The 17,579-nt window shown below is 45.8% G+C and overlaps 1 protein-coding gene across 1 annotated transcript in view; it reads right to left on the minus strand.

Annotated features, from left to right (window-relative positions):
• The window catches only part of LOC119433642 (uncharacterized), a 187,998-nt gene extending 170,874 nt beyond the window's left edge, over positions 1-17,124 (minus strand). The window contains exons 1-4 of the mRNA XM_049659073.1: positions 16,597-17,124; positions 9,046-9,085; positions 1,867-2,026; positions 1,112-1,172 (exon numbers count right to left, since the gene is read on the minus strand). Of these exons, the coding sequence (XP_049515030.1) occupies positions 1,112-1,172; positions 1,867-2,026; positions 9,046-9,085; positions 16,597-17,124 (789 nt within the window). The remainder of the gene's footprint in view (positions 1-1,111; positions 1,173-1,866; positions 2,027-9,045; positions 9,086-16,596) is intronic.
• Between the last annotated feature and the right edge of the window lie 455 nt (positions 17,125-17,579).

The following is a 17,579-nucleotide window of genomic DNA, read 5'->3' on the forward strand; positions in this document are numbered from 1 at the left end:
CTGTTTTACAGGAACGTGTACAACACTGTTCCGCTCTCCCGACGTGGTGGTCCCGTCGCGCGTCTCTACTTTCGGCCGGCTGGCGGTCTCGTCACGCGTGTATAGTTTCCTCCGGCTCTCCGAGGTGGCGGTAGTCTTCCAAGCGAATGTATGCGGCCGATCAAGACCACCGATCAAAATAAAAGTGTGTGTCTTTCTTCGGGATGACTGCCATCGCCGCTGAAGAGAAATAAATTTGCTCATAGCTTTGATCTAAATTCTGTATCCCCTCTGTGTTCGTGTGCTAAACTCCTTCGCTGGTAATCCACCTTCACAGCAGTGGAATGACGGGTAATTTTTTTGTCTTGTTGGAAAACTTCCATCGTGCCCCTTGAAGAAGACGCCGACCACCAATAGCCGCCAATGCTCTACTCTCAACACCTTCACGAAGCAAACATTTTGGTAATAAATGACCACGCAGATATACTGCACTGGGGAAATGCTAGGAGAGCCTTCAAGAGAACGCAGGCCCTGGCATCGCAGAGATGTGGCTTGAAGCTAGTATGTTTGTGTAAAGAAGCAAATTGTAACAAGCATATTAACTTGACTAATGTCAGTCCGTGCTCACCCGTGATTATCGTTTATTCTACGACCATCGGCAAACTTTCTTGACATCAGTGGTCAGTATTTACTAATTTTGCAGGAAGTGTGCTAAAAAGCAAGCACTGAGTGGGATCGAGACATAAAAATGATAAATGAAAGGCAGGGGAGATAACCAGGACTTAGCCTACTTAGATATCTTGCACTGGGGATGGGGGAAAGGAAAGGAAAAAAATTCAGTAAAGAATGTAGCTGAAGCTTTGACTAAGTCAGTCACGGTAAAAAAGGGGTACACCCTTCTGTTTGTGCGTGCATTAGCATTGTTTTACAGCACTCCTTGTACATACCTAATTACCACCTCCCTCAAGAAAAAGCGCTCCTCACATTCCTGATTCAGCCCTTCGGTTATGTAAGATTTAAAGAAATTGCCTTTTGGATTGAGAAAGCTGGACCATACAGCCTTCGTACACGTTGAGTGCAAGTTCTTATTTCATTCATTAATGCCCCACACAAGAAAAAAGGGCGGACATACCGTGTCCAAGGTGGCGCACCCTTTCCCGGTGTGCTCCCAGCAGATCCTTGACAGATTAACCCTGCGATAGAAACAAGCGTGCAGAACTCATCAATGTGTGAATAAGGATGAATGATTAGGATTGCTGGCAAGCTGTGACCAAGGGTAAAATTGCAGTACAAGACAATCGATCCGACGAAATTTGATGGAGATACTACCCTGTGACTTCTTGCTACTCTCATCGATGGTGTGCTAGTTGCAACCACTGCGCCAAACCACCGATCTTCCACGGAGATACATCAAACAACCCACAAACATATCTGGAGCCTTCAAAAATTTAAAACGACCGAAGGTTGAGCATGTTGGCAGTGCGCAAGAGTTGGAGCTTGGGCGCGTCGGTAACGGTTCATTTAAGGAGTGTAGAAACCCGCACATGCAAAGGTTTTTCCTAGTTAGATATACGTGGGTATTATCAGCAAGAGACCGGCAGAGAGTGCAGTAGCACACTTTTACTCTGTATCTCGTTTTCTCAATATTTTGTTACGGGGAGATGTCAAAAAGTGTTTATATACAATGTTAACAAGTGACACTGAGTGGCACCACAACAACAAGGATGACGGGCCGGGATGACGGGGCTCGTCCTCTTTCTCGTCTGTTATGCCGCTTCTATTTCGTCCGCAGGATAGGTGTATGGCTCATAACATTACCACCCGGCGGCGAAAGCACCGACTCGGTGCTGTCGATATACGACGGCACAGAAAATGTTCACTGCGCACATAGGGTGCACAACGATGTGCACGATGTCGGTGCGGGGTTGAGCCGATGGGGACGAAGACAATGGAGCGATTTCGTACGTTACGTCGGTCACTTGGCGGCACACTCGATATGGGCCGGTGTACGGGAACAGAGGCTTTTCAGAAAGCCCGACACGGCCCGCTGGGCACCAGAGGAGGGCAAAAGTTGCGATTACACGAAGGTCTGCTCTTGAGACGGAATAAATACCAAGAAAAAAAAAAGGATGGCGAGTGAGCTCGTGGAAGAAAATCTTAAATGCGCAAGTGAACGTTGTGCGCATAACATTCGCAAAAGAAACAAAGGCGCCCCAAAAAAGATTCTGGAACCATATAAAAGCGTTCGGAGCTCCAACTAAATATTCGCACGCGGTTATAACGGATGAAGACGGTAACGTACATCTACGAAGGAGACGACGCGCTGCGGTACATCACAGACGTTATTAGGGATAACTTCGGCCGGAAAGAAAGCGTTGTTCAGGAAGTACAGCAGGATCCGATGAAATCCCAATGCAAATAATCAAAAACCTCGGTCCAAAGAGCAAGGCACTGCTGACTAATGCCATAGAGCAAGTGATTACACCGAAGAGAATTCCGGTTGGATGGCGCGAAAGGAAGATAAACCTAAAATACTGCCAGGTGTACTTGTTTATCTTTTACCGGTGATTGCTTTTCACCGGCTAACAAATGTTAACCGTCATCGCTCGGCACAGGACGCGCCTGTATGTATTGGAAGTTTCTCGAACGTTATCGATGCTTCTATCCGTTGTCTGCTGTCACCGACGCTTACGTAATCTGATTGTAGGAGCGACGCGAATTGTCTAGTACTTTTGGAAGCCACGCGGGCACCAAGGATTACTCTCGAACCTTCGATGACTCATGTATAAAAGCCGACGCGCTTCACCGCTGATCAGATTTTGACGATCGACGACTGTGTTCGCCGCTATCGTTGTGCTTCGAGTGTAGCGTGCTTTTGTGGGCACAGGTTCGCCCAATAAAGAATCAGTTTCGTCATACACAGTTTACGACTGTTTTCTTCACTGCCACTACTACGTGACTGTGCAAATTAAAATGGGATAAGTATAGGACAAGCTCGTATAGGCCAGTTACAGTAATGTCGGTGATATATAGAATGGAAATGCAAGCCATAAAAGTAGAACTGTCGAAGTGGGCGGAGAAAAATGATGTACTGGGGGAACCACAGAATGGGTTCAGGCCAGGCAGATGCTTAGATAATAATGTTTGTACTAACTCAGTGCATAGAGACTTCACATACAGGTCTATACCTTTATCGATAGCATTATTTCTATATATTAAGTAGACAGGGAATTGTTATGGGCTATTCTTAAGCACGAAGGCATAGATGAGGATTTGTGGAGCTGTTGAGGGACATATATAGAGACAACCGAGGGCAAGTTGTATGGCAAGGTCGAAAAGGTAATGAAGTGTGGGAATTCACCAAAGGAAGCAAGGATGTCCTATGTCACCAATGCTGTTCACGCTTTATGTTATTTGCATAGAAAGGCGACTGGAAAACAGCAAATTAGGGTTTGAGTTATCTTACATGCGTAATGGACAAATAGTGCGGCAGAAGGTCCCTGGACTGATGTATGCGAACGACATACTGCTACTAGCAGACATTGAAAGCGATTTACAGACACTTGAGAACATCTGTGGCAACGCAGCGACAAATCTAGGCCTGAAGTTTACCCCAGAGAAATCGGAATTATGATATTTAGTGAAGAGACGAGTAATTACGTGGTGTCAATTCAACAGCAAGTCATAGCCACAATCAAGCAATAGAAGTACCTCGTCGTACACATAAACGAAGGAAAGGCTTACTCAAGCGTGCATGTTGAGGGCGAGTCTGTCGTACATCGGTAAGCAAGGTGCTGCGCGATACAAATATGGATGAGAGAAACATGGCGCCCGTCCTTGTGCTCTTCTCGTCCATGTTTGTAATGCGCAGCACCTTGCTTAACTTACTCAAGCACCCAATCTGAAAATAAAGGGGAACGAAATGCAGCAATAATCAAACGCAGAGCACTTTGGGGCCACAATAGGTATTAGGTGGTGCTTGAAATCTGGAAAGGAGTAATGGTGCCAGCGCTAACGTTCGCAAATGCCATTATGTGCTTAAAATCTGATATCTTGTCGGGGTTGGAAGTTAAGCAAAGATCGGTAGGCAGGTTGGCTTTGGGAGCCCACAGTAAAACCACAAATGAAGCAGTGCAAGGTGACATGGGTTGGGCCTCGTTTGGAGTCAGAGAAGCGCAGAGCAAAATTAGTTTTGAAGAAAGACTCAAGAACATGGGTCAAAATAAATGGGCGGCTAAAGTGCACAAGTGCTTTGGTACATGAAAAGCGTGGACACAGAATGGAGGAAGAGGTCAAGAAAGATAGCAACCAAGTACAGGGCAATTGAAAGTGTAGACAACCAGGAGTCACCAACAGAGACAGTGAATTGGATACAAAGAATGGAAAAAAAAAGGACCATGGAGATTTACAAGAATCAGAAGAAAGGAATTAGAAGAAAAAATCTGTACGATAACACAACGTTCCGTGCCTTGCTATTTGAGGCTGGAGCCGGTTGCCTAGGACAAAAACATACCGGAGCAAATATTCGGAACTAGCTCAGGCATGTGTATGCTGCAACGCAAATGGGAAGACCACTCAGCACATCCTAATGGAATGCGAAGGGATTCACCCAGTGAGAAGCGTATCTAGCGTACACCTTCCAGAAGGGCTTGGGCTTCAATTGAACGGAAGTATCAACCGGTCAGCAGTCGAGATAAGCAAGAGAAGTTTAGAGTATTGGTGAAAAGAAGGTAGGGAAGAGATTGACACGTCCGGATCTCTTACATTCATAGGTAGCGGTACATGGTAGATATGTAAGAAAATAAAAAAAGACTATGGAGATGCATATAAAAAATGCTAGATAAAAAACATGTATAGCATGCCTGATTAAATCAAGCAGGGTAGGTGACTATTTGTCGCGGCACCGTTTTAAAAGGGATGCCATTAAATTATCATCATCATCATTTCGCTTTTATTGAATAACTGCAGCTCAGAGTCAGCGCATCTCCGGTTGTTTCCTTCCGCTATCTTCGTCCCTCGCGCTGTTTTATATAGAGCGCCCGCCTCGGCTGTGGGTTCGATTCCCACCGCCGCCGGGCACCCACTGGTTCAGATGGGCACAAGCGTACCCCGGCCTGGCGTTCGGCTTCCTTCAGGGGTGACACGCTTGTCAAAGGAGCCTGCGCCCTCAATTACCGTCGAAACCCTCGTGAGCACAAAAAAACAAGAGTGATGTTCGGGCCGCTCCAATGGCGGCCATTTCCCATGTGGCACTCCAAGCACCTATTGAGGTGAGGACGCCTTCGGGTTGAGGACAAACACTCCTGCCCAAGCGTTGAGGTACCATAATGGCCGAGCACCAGGCCGGGAGCGCGCTTCTACCTATTTTACCGATAGGTACCCGGCGGCACTTGCCTCCCACTGCCGCGGCGGATGCTGTTCGACAAGGCCGTCAGTGGTTGTACAAGAGGCGCCCAAGGACGACTCCTGAAATCTCTATTGGTCCCTCTTTCACGATGTGAACCCCCTCGAGAGCATGATCCGAAGTGAAGGTGCGAAAACTATCCGTCGTCCCCTCGAGAGCCGATCACCAGGCCAGGGAACATCTCTACCCATTAGAAAAAACCGGTGGGTTCCCGGCGGCACCGGGATTTGAACTCGGTACCTCCCGCATACGAGGCAGATGCTGTACCGCTAGGCCTCAGCGGTGGCCTCCGGTAGAGCTGCCGGAAAGTGCGCGAAGTACACAAATAATCCTAACGCATTAAAATGCCCTTCTTAACAACTTGTTGTATGCCTACTACAATGCTAAAATCTGGGTTGTTTCAATGCCATATCAATTATATGGACACTCCAGGCGAATGTTTTCCGTGAGGATCCGTCGCCGTGAGGTTCCGTACAAAGTCAAACTGCGATAAAATTGTCGCCGCGCGCTGTATGCAATATGTGCGAGTGAAAGTGTGCGAGGTTGAGCCGGCGATCGCGGCTCAATCTAGCGCACGCAAGGGAGGAAAGCGCGGAGGAAGCGCGCCGTCTTCCGTCGTCCGCAAGGCTTCGGGGGGAGGTGAGGGAGGGGGACACGTTCTACTCCGGGCGGACCGGGTGGCCGCGCCTGCCCGTCTGGGCCGCTGGATCTTAAAGGCTATCTGCGACGGGGACAGAGTCCGCCGCACGCTGTTTTCGTGGCTTAGTTCGCATTGATGCAAGATGTGGCACGAAGGTCAATTCTCTCGCTGCTGCTGCCGCACTTCCTCAGTCTAGCGTTCTTACGGCGAGTTTCCGGCGTAATCGAGTGAGAGGTGTTCGTGTTTGCTTGAACGCACGTGACAGTATGCTTCTTAATTTAGTTAGTATATGCTTATGTTTACATGTTTATAGGAGCGAGAAAACTGTTATCCTTACTTCGTATAGCTTTCCACTAATTTGCTATCACAATCGATGATTCGCCTTTTGGACGAAACTGTCACTTTTTGGTTTTATTGCGATAGCAATTATATGGATACTTCAAGCGTATTTCTGCTGTCGGCGTCGCCGTCGCCGTGAGGTTCCGTATAAAGTCCAAGCGCGATAACATCGTCTCCACGCGCGCGAGTGAAAGCGCGCGGGGGACGCGCTCTATCACGGAGAGCGAACGCACGGCGGAAAGCAAACGCGACTTCCGTCGCGCGAAAGGCCGTGGGGGTATGGGAGGGAGGGAGGGAGGCGGGGCGACGCTCTGCTACGGCACCAAATGCGTATCTTGCAACCGGGAGCAAGCGGAACTGGCCACTCCATCTCCCACGCGAAAGGAGGAAAGCTGGAAGGCAGCGCGGGAGGGAGGGGAGGGCAGCTTCTACTCTGCCAACAACTACGCTTGTACTTTTCCCGGCGGCGGTGGTCGCCCGCACCGTCTCTTAAAAGCAATCTCCACACGGCTCTGACCTTTGTATGCGCTGTGCATTCGCCGCTCAGTTTCCGTTGAAGCGATAGACCGCTTCAAGCGCAGCCGCCGCTCGCTGCGGCGGCTGCGCTTGCTGCCAGCGTTTTGACAGTCGTTATCTGCGGTCATTGAGTGTGATCTATTCATGTTTGCTTGTGCGCGCTGACAGCACGCTTGTTAATTCAGTTAGTAAGCGAATGTGTCCAAGTTTATGCAGCCGATAAAACTACTATCCCTACTCCGAATAGCTCTCTACTAATTTGCTAGCGTAATTGATGCTTCGCCTTTCCGGCGAAACTGCGACATTTTTTTATACCATCTCACTATAATGCCTCTGCCGTGAGAGAAAATAAATGAAACGAAACATCTAATGCATCTGCTTGAGTCATCAATGCTTACAGTTTGATAGTACTGTAATAAAAAAGTCACAGGCTTGCGCGGCACACGTAACCCAGTCACAACATAAGCTGGTGGAGCGGCTCAAGAGTAGCTCCAATTTGGGCACCACGCACAGCAGGGTCTTCGGGCAATCTGTTCGCCTCGTTTTGACGAGAACAATCTGAACTGTCCGCTCGGCGTCGACGGCGAGCTGCGGCTTGTAATTCTCTCGCCACAGCAGTCTGCTGAGCCCGATCAAGTCTTACAACTACAACTTACATGTCGGGCGCGCCGCGTTTGCTGGCACCTTAACTAGATGGCGCCACCATACTGGCGGAGGCTCGGCATCTCGAGAGCGCGTTAATTGCGCGCCTCGTCTGAATCGCATATTGTCTGCGCCTGCGGACGCTGCGTTTGCAGGGATCTTACCTACATGGCGCCACCATACTGGCGGAGGCTTGAGTCATCTCACCCTGCGATTGCCTTAGGGTATTTTCCGCGGCCCGATAGCAAGCGCTTGCGTGGCTCAGTGGTAGAGTGTCCCACGTATCCTCAGTGGTGGATTATCCCACGCAGCGGGGGCGCGTTCGATCCCGGCGGGAATCGGGTACTTTTTTCGCGTTTCCGGCGATAGCGGACGCCGGCGGCGGCATCATCGCGACCCGAAACGGCTATTGGAATGAGCCCATAACAGCTTACGCTGTAAAAGTAACAGTCCTGATATACTGCTTCTTATAACGTCATGTTTAGCTATTCTAGCAGCAGCCATGTTCTTGAGAAGTGGCTTGTAAATCTGTGCCAGCGCCATGTGCATTAACTCTCAGAATGTTTCGTAATGTGTTCTGCCAAATGCTTTCGCGAAGTCAAGAATTACTGCCGATGTCGGCTCCCCTGCCTGTGTTTCCAAAAAAGTAAAAAAACAAAACTAATCTGGTGTTTTATGTGCCAAAACCACGATTTCATTATGAGACACGCTGTAGTGAGGGATTCAGGAGTAATTTAGGCCACCTGGGGTTCTTTAACGTGCACGAAATGCACGGTACAAGGGCGTTTTTGCATTTCACCTTCATCGAAATGCGGCTGCCGCGCCTGGGATTTGATCCCGCGCCCTCAGGCTTAGTAGCGCAACGCCATATCCACCACGCCACCACGGCTGGTCTTTGCAAACGGTAATTATTTTCCGTTATGACGAGCACATTCTGATTTACTGCTTTTATCTATTCTGCTGAAACGCACATGCAAATGAAGCAACTGGAGCTAAACGCACGCTTCTTTGTTGCAGACGGTGATGGCTGGGAAAGTGCGTTCCTTCCATTGAGTTCTCCAGCAGTGCCACGGTTGTTTCAAACCGTTGGTAGTTGTTGTAGTCCAGGTGGATCATGTAAGCGCAAGCGGCGAGGCTGGTGCTGTATGCTACAGCTCGGACAGCTTTCAGCACGCACAGGAGGCTGTAATGAGAGCAATATTACACATCATTATTGCAGCGCCGAAAACCTTACGTAGAAGGCTTGCACAATATCAGCGTAAATAAAACGCTGCCGGACTGCGCCCACCTACGTCCCGAACCATAAATCTCTGCTGAACCTCACTGAACATAACAAAATATCACGTTGTAGGGACGTTGAAGAACACAAGACAGTAGCCAAAACGGTGAGTCACGACACTGGTTATTGGCCAAACATTTAGCTTGAAAAACAAGTTACACTGAAAACACACCGATAGCGGCGAGCACCCTAAAAAGGTAGTCGAAATCTGATCTGATGAAGGTACGCGAGCTGATGCTCGCCTACCTTCCAGAAAGTCCAGCACCACTGGCGTCGCGCATGCAATCTGATAACACAAGGTACACATACACAACAGGTAGAATCAACGATAACATTTAGGAAAGTTCCGATAAATGCAGGCGCATCTTGCGCTGAGCGATAACTATTATTTTTTTTATTTATTACATACTGCAGTCCGAAGACCAAGCAGGAGGGGCAAAAAAAGGGAACATAGTGAAAGAAATGAGCAAGTTGTACAACAGGTTATAATAAACATTGCTACTGAACGACATGCATACGCTAACAAAGGTGATTAAATATACATGTGTAGAAAAATTTGCATAACTATGTATAACAGTTTTAGTTACACAAGGGTAAAGCAAACACATAAAAATTTATACACAATCAGTTTAAACACAATCATCAGTTTTATGCACACAAGGGTAAAGCAAACACAATTTAGATAATGCGTTGACATAATGTAGTATGGCAATAACAACAATGTAGTTTAGACGAAAATATGCATGTGTTTTTCGAAGTCGGGAAAGCCACGTTCTGGAAAAACATTTGAAGGCAGTGCATTCCATTCGTTAATGGTTCGCGGAAAAAACGAGTGTTTGAAAAGGTTAGTATGTGCAAAGTACGGTGTCAGATCGTGATTGTGACAATGTCTGGTTTGCCGGGAAGAAGAATTGACCGGGATCGATACTAAACTGCCGATTTCAGAGCAGGAAAAGAAACTTGAGCCTCGCGATCGCTCTGCGCTGTTTCAAGAGTGGAATGTTGTTAGTAGCCATCAGTGATGAGGGTGAATCAAGATTGTGGTAGGCGTTATAGATGAATCTTACTGCTCTCCTTTGCACCATTTCTAGTTTACTAACATTCTTTTTAAAATATGGGTCCCAGGCCACGCATGCGTACTCTAGACGGGGTCGAATGAAAGTATTATATGTAAGAAGTTTGATCTGAGATGGCGCGTTTTTTAGCTTATGTCTAAGAAATCCTAGTTTTCTTGACGCGGAGGAACAAACGTCGTCAATATGGCTACCCATGATAGTCGATTTGTAATATTGACCGCCAAGTATTTAAAATCACTGACTTCGATCAGGGGATTATTATTTAAGGTGTACCTAGAAGAAAAAGGGCTAATTTTATTCGAGATTCGCATAGAGACTGATTTGTTAATGTTTAACTCCATCGACCATCTGTTGCACCAATCGGAAAGATAATTCAGGTTGTTCTGCAAGCACTTTTGGTCCTTTTCACTTTTAATTGACTTGTAAAGAATGCAGTCGTCTGCAAAAAAGTTTTAAGTTTATGGCGGAAGTGTCAACTGAAGAAACGATGTGATTGATGAAGATAAGAAACAAGGCAGGACCAAGGACACTACCCTGGGGAACTCCCGAGGTTACAGGCAGAACCTCAGAGCTGCAGCTCTCGACCTGGACAAAACTGTTTTCGGTTGGAGAGGTAAGAACGAATCCAATTAATTAAGTTAATGGGCAGGCCAATGTTAGAAAGTTTCATGAGTAGTTTACCGTGACAGACACAGTCGAAGGCTTTTCTAAAATCTAAGAAGACAGCGACTATTTGGTCGCCCTTATCAAGTGCTATTGAGAAGTCATGAATAGTGGTGACAAGTTGTGTGGTAGTCAAGAGGCCTTTACTAAAACCATGCTGAAAGGGAGTCAAAATATTGTTTTATTCTAGAAAGGACATTATGTAATGCGTAATTATGTGCTCTAGAAGTTTACAGGTGCCGGAAGTTAATGATATAGGCCGGTAGTTTTCAACATTCAGGCGATCACCTTTCTTGAATATAGGAATAACGCTCGCCGTACGCCAATCATCGGGATGAATTGAATCATGAAACGAAATGACGAAAAATATGGGTGAAGGCATGTGCAATAGGTTAGGCGTAACGTTGCAGAAATGCGTTTGGTATACCGTCTGGACCGTCGGAAGATTTAGTCTTAACTTTAAGTAACAGAGAAAGACACCTTCGACAGTTATGAAATTGGCAGATATAGTAGGAAGAGAATGATTATTCGTGTCACTATGATGTCCCTGAGTGAATACCGAGTGGAAATTGTGATTGAACTGGTTTGCAATTTTGGTTGGATCATTAGCAATATGGCCGTTCACTGATATCTTGGTGAGTGTTTTGTGAGAGTCGCTCAAGTACCGCCAAATCTATCCGGGTTTGTTTTCAAGAAGTTAGGGAGTGAAAGGTTGAAGTATCTCGCCTTGGCTTCGCTTAGCCGAGTCGCAGGCTGGGCCTTCAATGAGATGAGTCTACAATGGTTTGTTTTCTTCTTTATAGCACGTTTTAGCTTGCGGTGCAAGTGTATTATACTTCTAGTAACTCACGGGTTATATCTGTTTTTCTTAACACGTTTGCTTGGCACAAACTTATCAATGCAGTAATGTATCGCAGTTTTTATTTCATTCCAGGCGGTCGACACGTTATCAGGAAGATTGTCACATAAGAACCACAGATAATCCAAGATGGCCTGGTCATCAGCCTTCATATAATCCTTAATGACATGCCTGGATTCTTGTTAGTGTATTTTTTTACACCAATACCGAAGGATAAAAACACGGCTTTGTGGTCGGAGATGACTTCTTCACCGGAAACTGTGTATCTATATACATCAGAATTTAAAAAGACTAGGTCGAGTGTAGAACGGGCGTTTGCAGCCTCTCTGGTGTACTCGTTAACAATCTGTACAAGATCACACATCAAAACAATGTCGGCAAGCGGGTTCAGGGACGTTATATCAGAGCTAAAGCTAGGAACGCACCAATCAACACTGGGTAAGTTAAAATCGCCTGCCAGAATCAGACGATCATTTTTGAACATGTGGTCATATAGGTTAGTCAGATATTCATGCGTTGATGGTCTGTAGATGGCACACACGGTGAAGGAACGGCCCCAGCCGCTCACTTTGAGGAATAAACTTTCGTGCTCATGGATTTGTTCAAGGGGCAGAGCACCAATGCCATCTTTAAGAACTATTGCTACAGCGCCTCCTCGAGTCGGCCAGTCGGATCTGAAGATTTGGTATGCCGGAGGAATTAGGACCGAATCATTTATACCTTCGTGCAGCCAGGTTTCTGTGATTATTGTAGTGTGAGGGTCGTAGTTAAGTAGAAGGTACTCGAGCTTGTGAACTTTATTGGATAAGCTTTGCGCGTTTACATTAAGCGCTCTCAAATTTTTGGAAGCATGCTGCCGAGAGCGTCAATCAGAGCCTGTAGTTTGCGGATGAAGGGCTACACGTGTATTTTTTGCTTCATCCCAGACAAAAAGTTTGCCATGAATTTTGATCTTGTCGTGAATAAGAGTAATCCGTTTCCTGCTGTGGCGTTCATTTATCGCACTTTCCCAAAGTAGGCGGCGCTTGCGCAGTGTCCACTGACTATAATCATTTGTACATACATATTGGAGCCCTTCAATATGTTGGAATTTTTTAAGATCTCTTGTTTTTTTAATTTTTTATATACAATACCTACAGCGCCCTCTAGGGCATTATTGTAGGGGGGAACATCAGAAATAAATCACAAGACATATACTATAAGTTAGGCAAATGATGCAGCATATAAAGCATCTAAATACCTATGCACTATTTCAATAAAAAGCAAAAACAAAAACTAATATACAGTAAATATTACTATACAGTACTAATATTCAGTAAAAAGCAAGAACAAAACTAATATACAAAGATGAACAAGCATGTCACGCACAGACAAAAGAAGAACATCTAAATATAGCGATCTCGGCTAACATCGTTGGGAATAATCAACAAAAGGGCTAAAACATGCAAGAACAAGCAATATTGCACTCATATTAACACGTGGTTCTGTAAAGCCGTTAGAAAGTATGTGGGAGGGGCAGTAGCAATTTGCGCAGGTAGACCGTTCCAGTCGTGCACGGTTCGTGGAAAAAAGCTGTATTTGAATGCGTTTATTCGGCAACTGTATTCGCGTGCCTTTAGTGGGTGGTCAGTGCGGGCGGAAATGTAGCTGGGCTCCTTTATGTATTTCTCTTTTTGGATGCCAGTGTTATTGTTTAGAACATTATAAAAGAAAGAGAGTCTGAGGTATTTTCGCCGGTTTTCAAGTAACGGCCATCCCAACTTGTCGCGCAAACCAGAAGACCTCTTTTGAAAATTATAGTCGCCAGATACGAATCTGGCAGCCCGTTTTTGGACGCGCTCAAGTTCTTCAACGTTGAGCTTTGTATGCGGGTCCCAGGCAGCGCAAGCGTACTCGAGTATAAGACGAACATTTGAAATATATAAAGTTTCCTTTAGCTTAACGGGAGCATCCTTAAAGTTACGTCGGAGGAAGTTTAATGTGCGGCTGGCTTTCGCGGCGATATAGTTGACATGTGTATTCCAAAATAAATCAGTGGAAAAAATGACTCCTAAGTACTTATAAGTTGAGACAGCAGATATTTCTGTGCTACCAAGGAAGTAGTCTGCTTGAAGGAAATGTTTCTTTTTCGTAAACCGGACCAGATTACATTTCGAGAGATTCAGCGCCATATTCCATTTTTGGCACCAAGAGTACACGGAGTTAAGGTCATGCTGTAGTGTAACTGCGTCTGCTTCAGAGGATATGGTGCGGTAGACACAGCAGTCGTCAGCGTAAAGTCGAAAGGTACTTGAAATGCAGTCACTAAGATCGTTTATAAATATCAAAAAAAGAAGAGGGCCTAGAACCGACCCTTGCGGAACACCAGAGGTCACACCCACACTTACTGAACTAATACCGTCAGAAACTACGCACTGTTTTCTTTCCATGAGGTACGCTTCAATCCAGGTTAGGAGTGTAGTAGGAATATTCAAAAGTGAAAGCTTCTGCAGTAATAGGTCGTGAGCAACTAAATCGAAGGCTTTCCGAAAATCTAGAAAAATACAATCAACCTGACCGGCAGAGTTTAAGGAAGCGGAAATATCATGGGTAAATTCTACAAGCTGTGTTTCACATGAGAAACCTGACCTAAATCCATGTTGTGTTGGACAGAAAAAATTATTGTTTTGTAGATGGCTGATTAACTGAGCATAAATGACATGTTCTAGTATTTTGCACGACACGCTCGTCAAAGATATAGGCCTATAGTTGCATGTTTTACTTCTATCACCACTCTTATGTATGGGAACAACATTGGCACTTTTCCAGTCATGAGGAAGTTCACCACTCTCTAAAGATTTTTGAAACAACACAACTAGATACGGGGCAACAGAAGCAGCACAATTTTTCAGAATGTAATTTGAGATGTTGTCGGGCCCCGGAGCAGATGTAAGTTTAACTTTCTGTAATAACAGCATAATTCCCCGTTGAGAAATTTCTATATCATCCATTCTTGTCAGGTTGCTTGAAGTTTGGAAGGGAGCGTGTCTTGTTTTTTGACTGGAAAACACCGATTGGAAATAGAGATTGAAACAGTTCGCTTTTCCGCTTGAATCCTTGCCATAATCAACTCCATCTAGTATCTCAGGTAAAGTGACACCGGTGTTTTTGTTGCTTTTAACATATTTCCAGACTTCCTTCGGGTTCGTCTTTAATCTCTGCCCTAGTGTGCTTAAGTATGCCATTTTTGCTTTCCGTATTTCCTTGGATAGGTTTTTGGTTTGTTTTTTCATCTCCGAGTACAGATTTAGTGCCGGCGAATCACAGTATCTACGAAAGAGGCTTTTCCGTCGGTTGACCATCACTCGCAGCTGCCTATTCATCCAACGTTTATCATCACGACGCTTAGCTGAAATGAAGCGGGACGGGATGAACGTGTGTGTCAGAGATAAGATTTTAGTTTTAAACAAGTTCCAGAAGGAATCAACATTCATAGACGGTCCGTGTGAAAGAAACTCGGGAAAAAACGCATCAAGTTCCGATGATAACGACGCATAATCCCCTTTTTCGTAAAAATAGACTTTGCGGGGTTGCGTGTGCTGCCGCTTCATAACTTTATACAATAATTGTGCTAGAACCACATCATGGTCGCTTATGCCTGGCAGTGTTATTACAGAGGACACTAAGTTGGGGTCATTGCAAAAAAATAAGTCTAGCACATTAGCGCTGGTAGCGCCCAATCTCGTAGGTGTTTCAACAAACTGGAATAATGAATGCGCATTGACCATTTCACGGAACGCAGTATACAGAAGGGATGAAGTGCAAATTACTGGTTGGTAAGACAACCATTCCACGCTAGGCATATTAAAGTCTCCGGCAAGGATAATGTATGTTGCGTGTAAAGTTAATAATGTGTTGCTAAGTTGAAAAAATGATACTGGACTGGTGGAACCGGGAGGCCTATAAAAAGAACCAACTGCCAATGAAGTACCATCGCCCAGCAGTACCCTGCACCAGACTGCTTCACAGGAATCACCGTCTATGTTAACCGAAACGCTTTTCAAACTGCTATGAACAAGGATGAATACACCACCACCACGCGCATTGCGATCCTTCCGGTATGTGGTATAGGATGAAGGAAATATTTCACTATCGGTCATGTTGCTGTCCAGCCATGACTCTGTTCCAATTACCACATGTGCATTTGTCATTTCTAAGAGGGAGAGGAACTGATCAGTTTTGTTTTTTAAACTGCGACAATTAATGACAATGCAAACAAGGCCACTTTTAGTAACAGTTCGTGGGTTAGCTGAAGGGCATGGTGGTGGCTGTTCGTCTACACATGTTATAGTCTGATTCAGTGTTGTACATGAAAGTTTTTTTATCCAAGTGTAGTTTATTAAAGCGCAGTTTCGGTTTTCCTCCGCAGTCTTTAGCAAACTGTATGAGCATTTTTCTTTGTTCCCGAACATTGGGCGAATAGTCCTCGCTAATTGCCCAGTCTGTATCCTTTAGTTTTGCGGCATTTGAAAGGATTCGGTTCTTATCCTTAAAAAACAAGAATTTCACAATCAGGGGCCTCTTCTTGTCGGGCGCATATCGGCCTAGTCTATGCGCTCTTTCAATAGTCGCAGCGTCAACAGATATACTTAACTTCTCAGAACAAAAAGAGATAATGTTTCTCTCAGACTGTTCCCATGATTCGTTTACATTGTCAAGGATGCCGTAGAAAATTAGGTTGTTTCTACGTGACTGGTTCTCCAAGTCATCGTGTGATGACTGTAGTGACGTGCACGCGGCAGCAAGTTTTTCGGTAGTTTTCGATAATCGTTCTACCTCATGCGTTAGTGGGAGGACCAATGACACATTATCTTCAACGAGCTTGACTTTGTCGGTAAGTTTTGTTAGCTTATCTTCGAGCGCCTTTTGTTCAAGCCGAATGGAACGAAGTTCTTCCAGTATCACGGACTGCTGCTGCTGTATCGTTGGTATTTTCATAATAGTATCGAACATCTGCTTTTCCTGTTCAGGGGACAAAGGCCCCGGGTTTAGTTCTACGTCTCCCGCAAGCAAAAGCAATCTCAGAAAAAAAAAATTGTATCCTGAACAGATCGTGGTCACATCGTATAGCAGGCGTAACAACATGCACACGGCCAAGTTGGGATCCGGCGCCGACTTCCTAAACGGTTTACCATTGACAGAAAGGTAAGAGTAACAAACCTGAAGAAAAACATGATGTAAGCGTCTAGCTGCCATGTCGGCGCCAGATCCCGGAGTGGGTGGGTACAACAGCTGCTTATGAAGGTCACGCATGTGTAGAGGGTCCCAGGGTTGCCAGTCGATGAAGCGTTCGAGCGCCGGTAGCGCTGTCAAGTCCAGCGGAGAAGCGTCGCTTGAAAAAGCCAGGCCAGCAGGGCAGACTTGCTCGGTAGACGCGACACCATTTAGCGCCAGGCACGTTGACATCGCGGCAGCATCGAGAACTGCCATCATTTGCAGCACCTGAAGAAAAACATGATGTAAGCGTCTAGCTGCCATGTCGGCGCCACATCCCGGAGTGGGTGGGTACAACAGCTGCTTATGAAGGTCACGCATGTGTAGAGGGTCCCAGGGTTGCCAGTCGATGAAGCGTTCGAGCGCCGGTAGCGCTGTCAAGTCCAGCGGAGAAGCGTCGCTTGAAAAAGCCAGGCCAGCAGGGCAGACTTGCTCGGTAGACGCGACACCATTTAGCGCCAGGCACGTTGACATCGCGGCAGCATCGAGAACTGCCATCATTTGCAGCACCTGAAGAAAAACATGATGTAAGCGTCTAGCTGCCATGTCGGCGCCAGATTCTTGAGAATCTTGAAAGTAGGCTATGACAGGCCTACGGCTACCTTGGCGGCCAAGATGGTGAATGCGGGCAATGGACTTGCACTTTATTCCAAATGTTTTTTTTAGAATATGTCGGTTACAACAGTAGTTCGAAGGGAGGTGTCATTTTCATTTGAGCTTTCGAGAACGCCATGGACGATAAGATTTGCCCGACGGCTTCGGTCTTCAAGATCGGTTAACTGGGAGCTCTGCCACGACAGCACCGTTTTAAAGGAAGCTGCTGTAGATTCAAGAGCTGCAACTTCCGGAGATTTAGCTTTAAATTCCTGTAGTTTGTATTCAATTTTTCGAAATCGCAAGTCCATGTCGCGCATAATTTGTTCGTTCAT

This window comes from Dermacentor silvarum, chromosome 11, assembly GCF_013339745.2.
Source record: "Dermacentor silvarum isolate Dsil-2018 chromosome 11, BIME_Dsil_1.4, whole genome shotgun sequence".
Classification (NCBI taxonomy): domain Eukaryota; kingdom Metazoa; phylum Arthropoda; class Arachnida; order Ixodida; family Ixodidae; genus Dermacentor; species Dermacentor silvarum.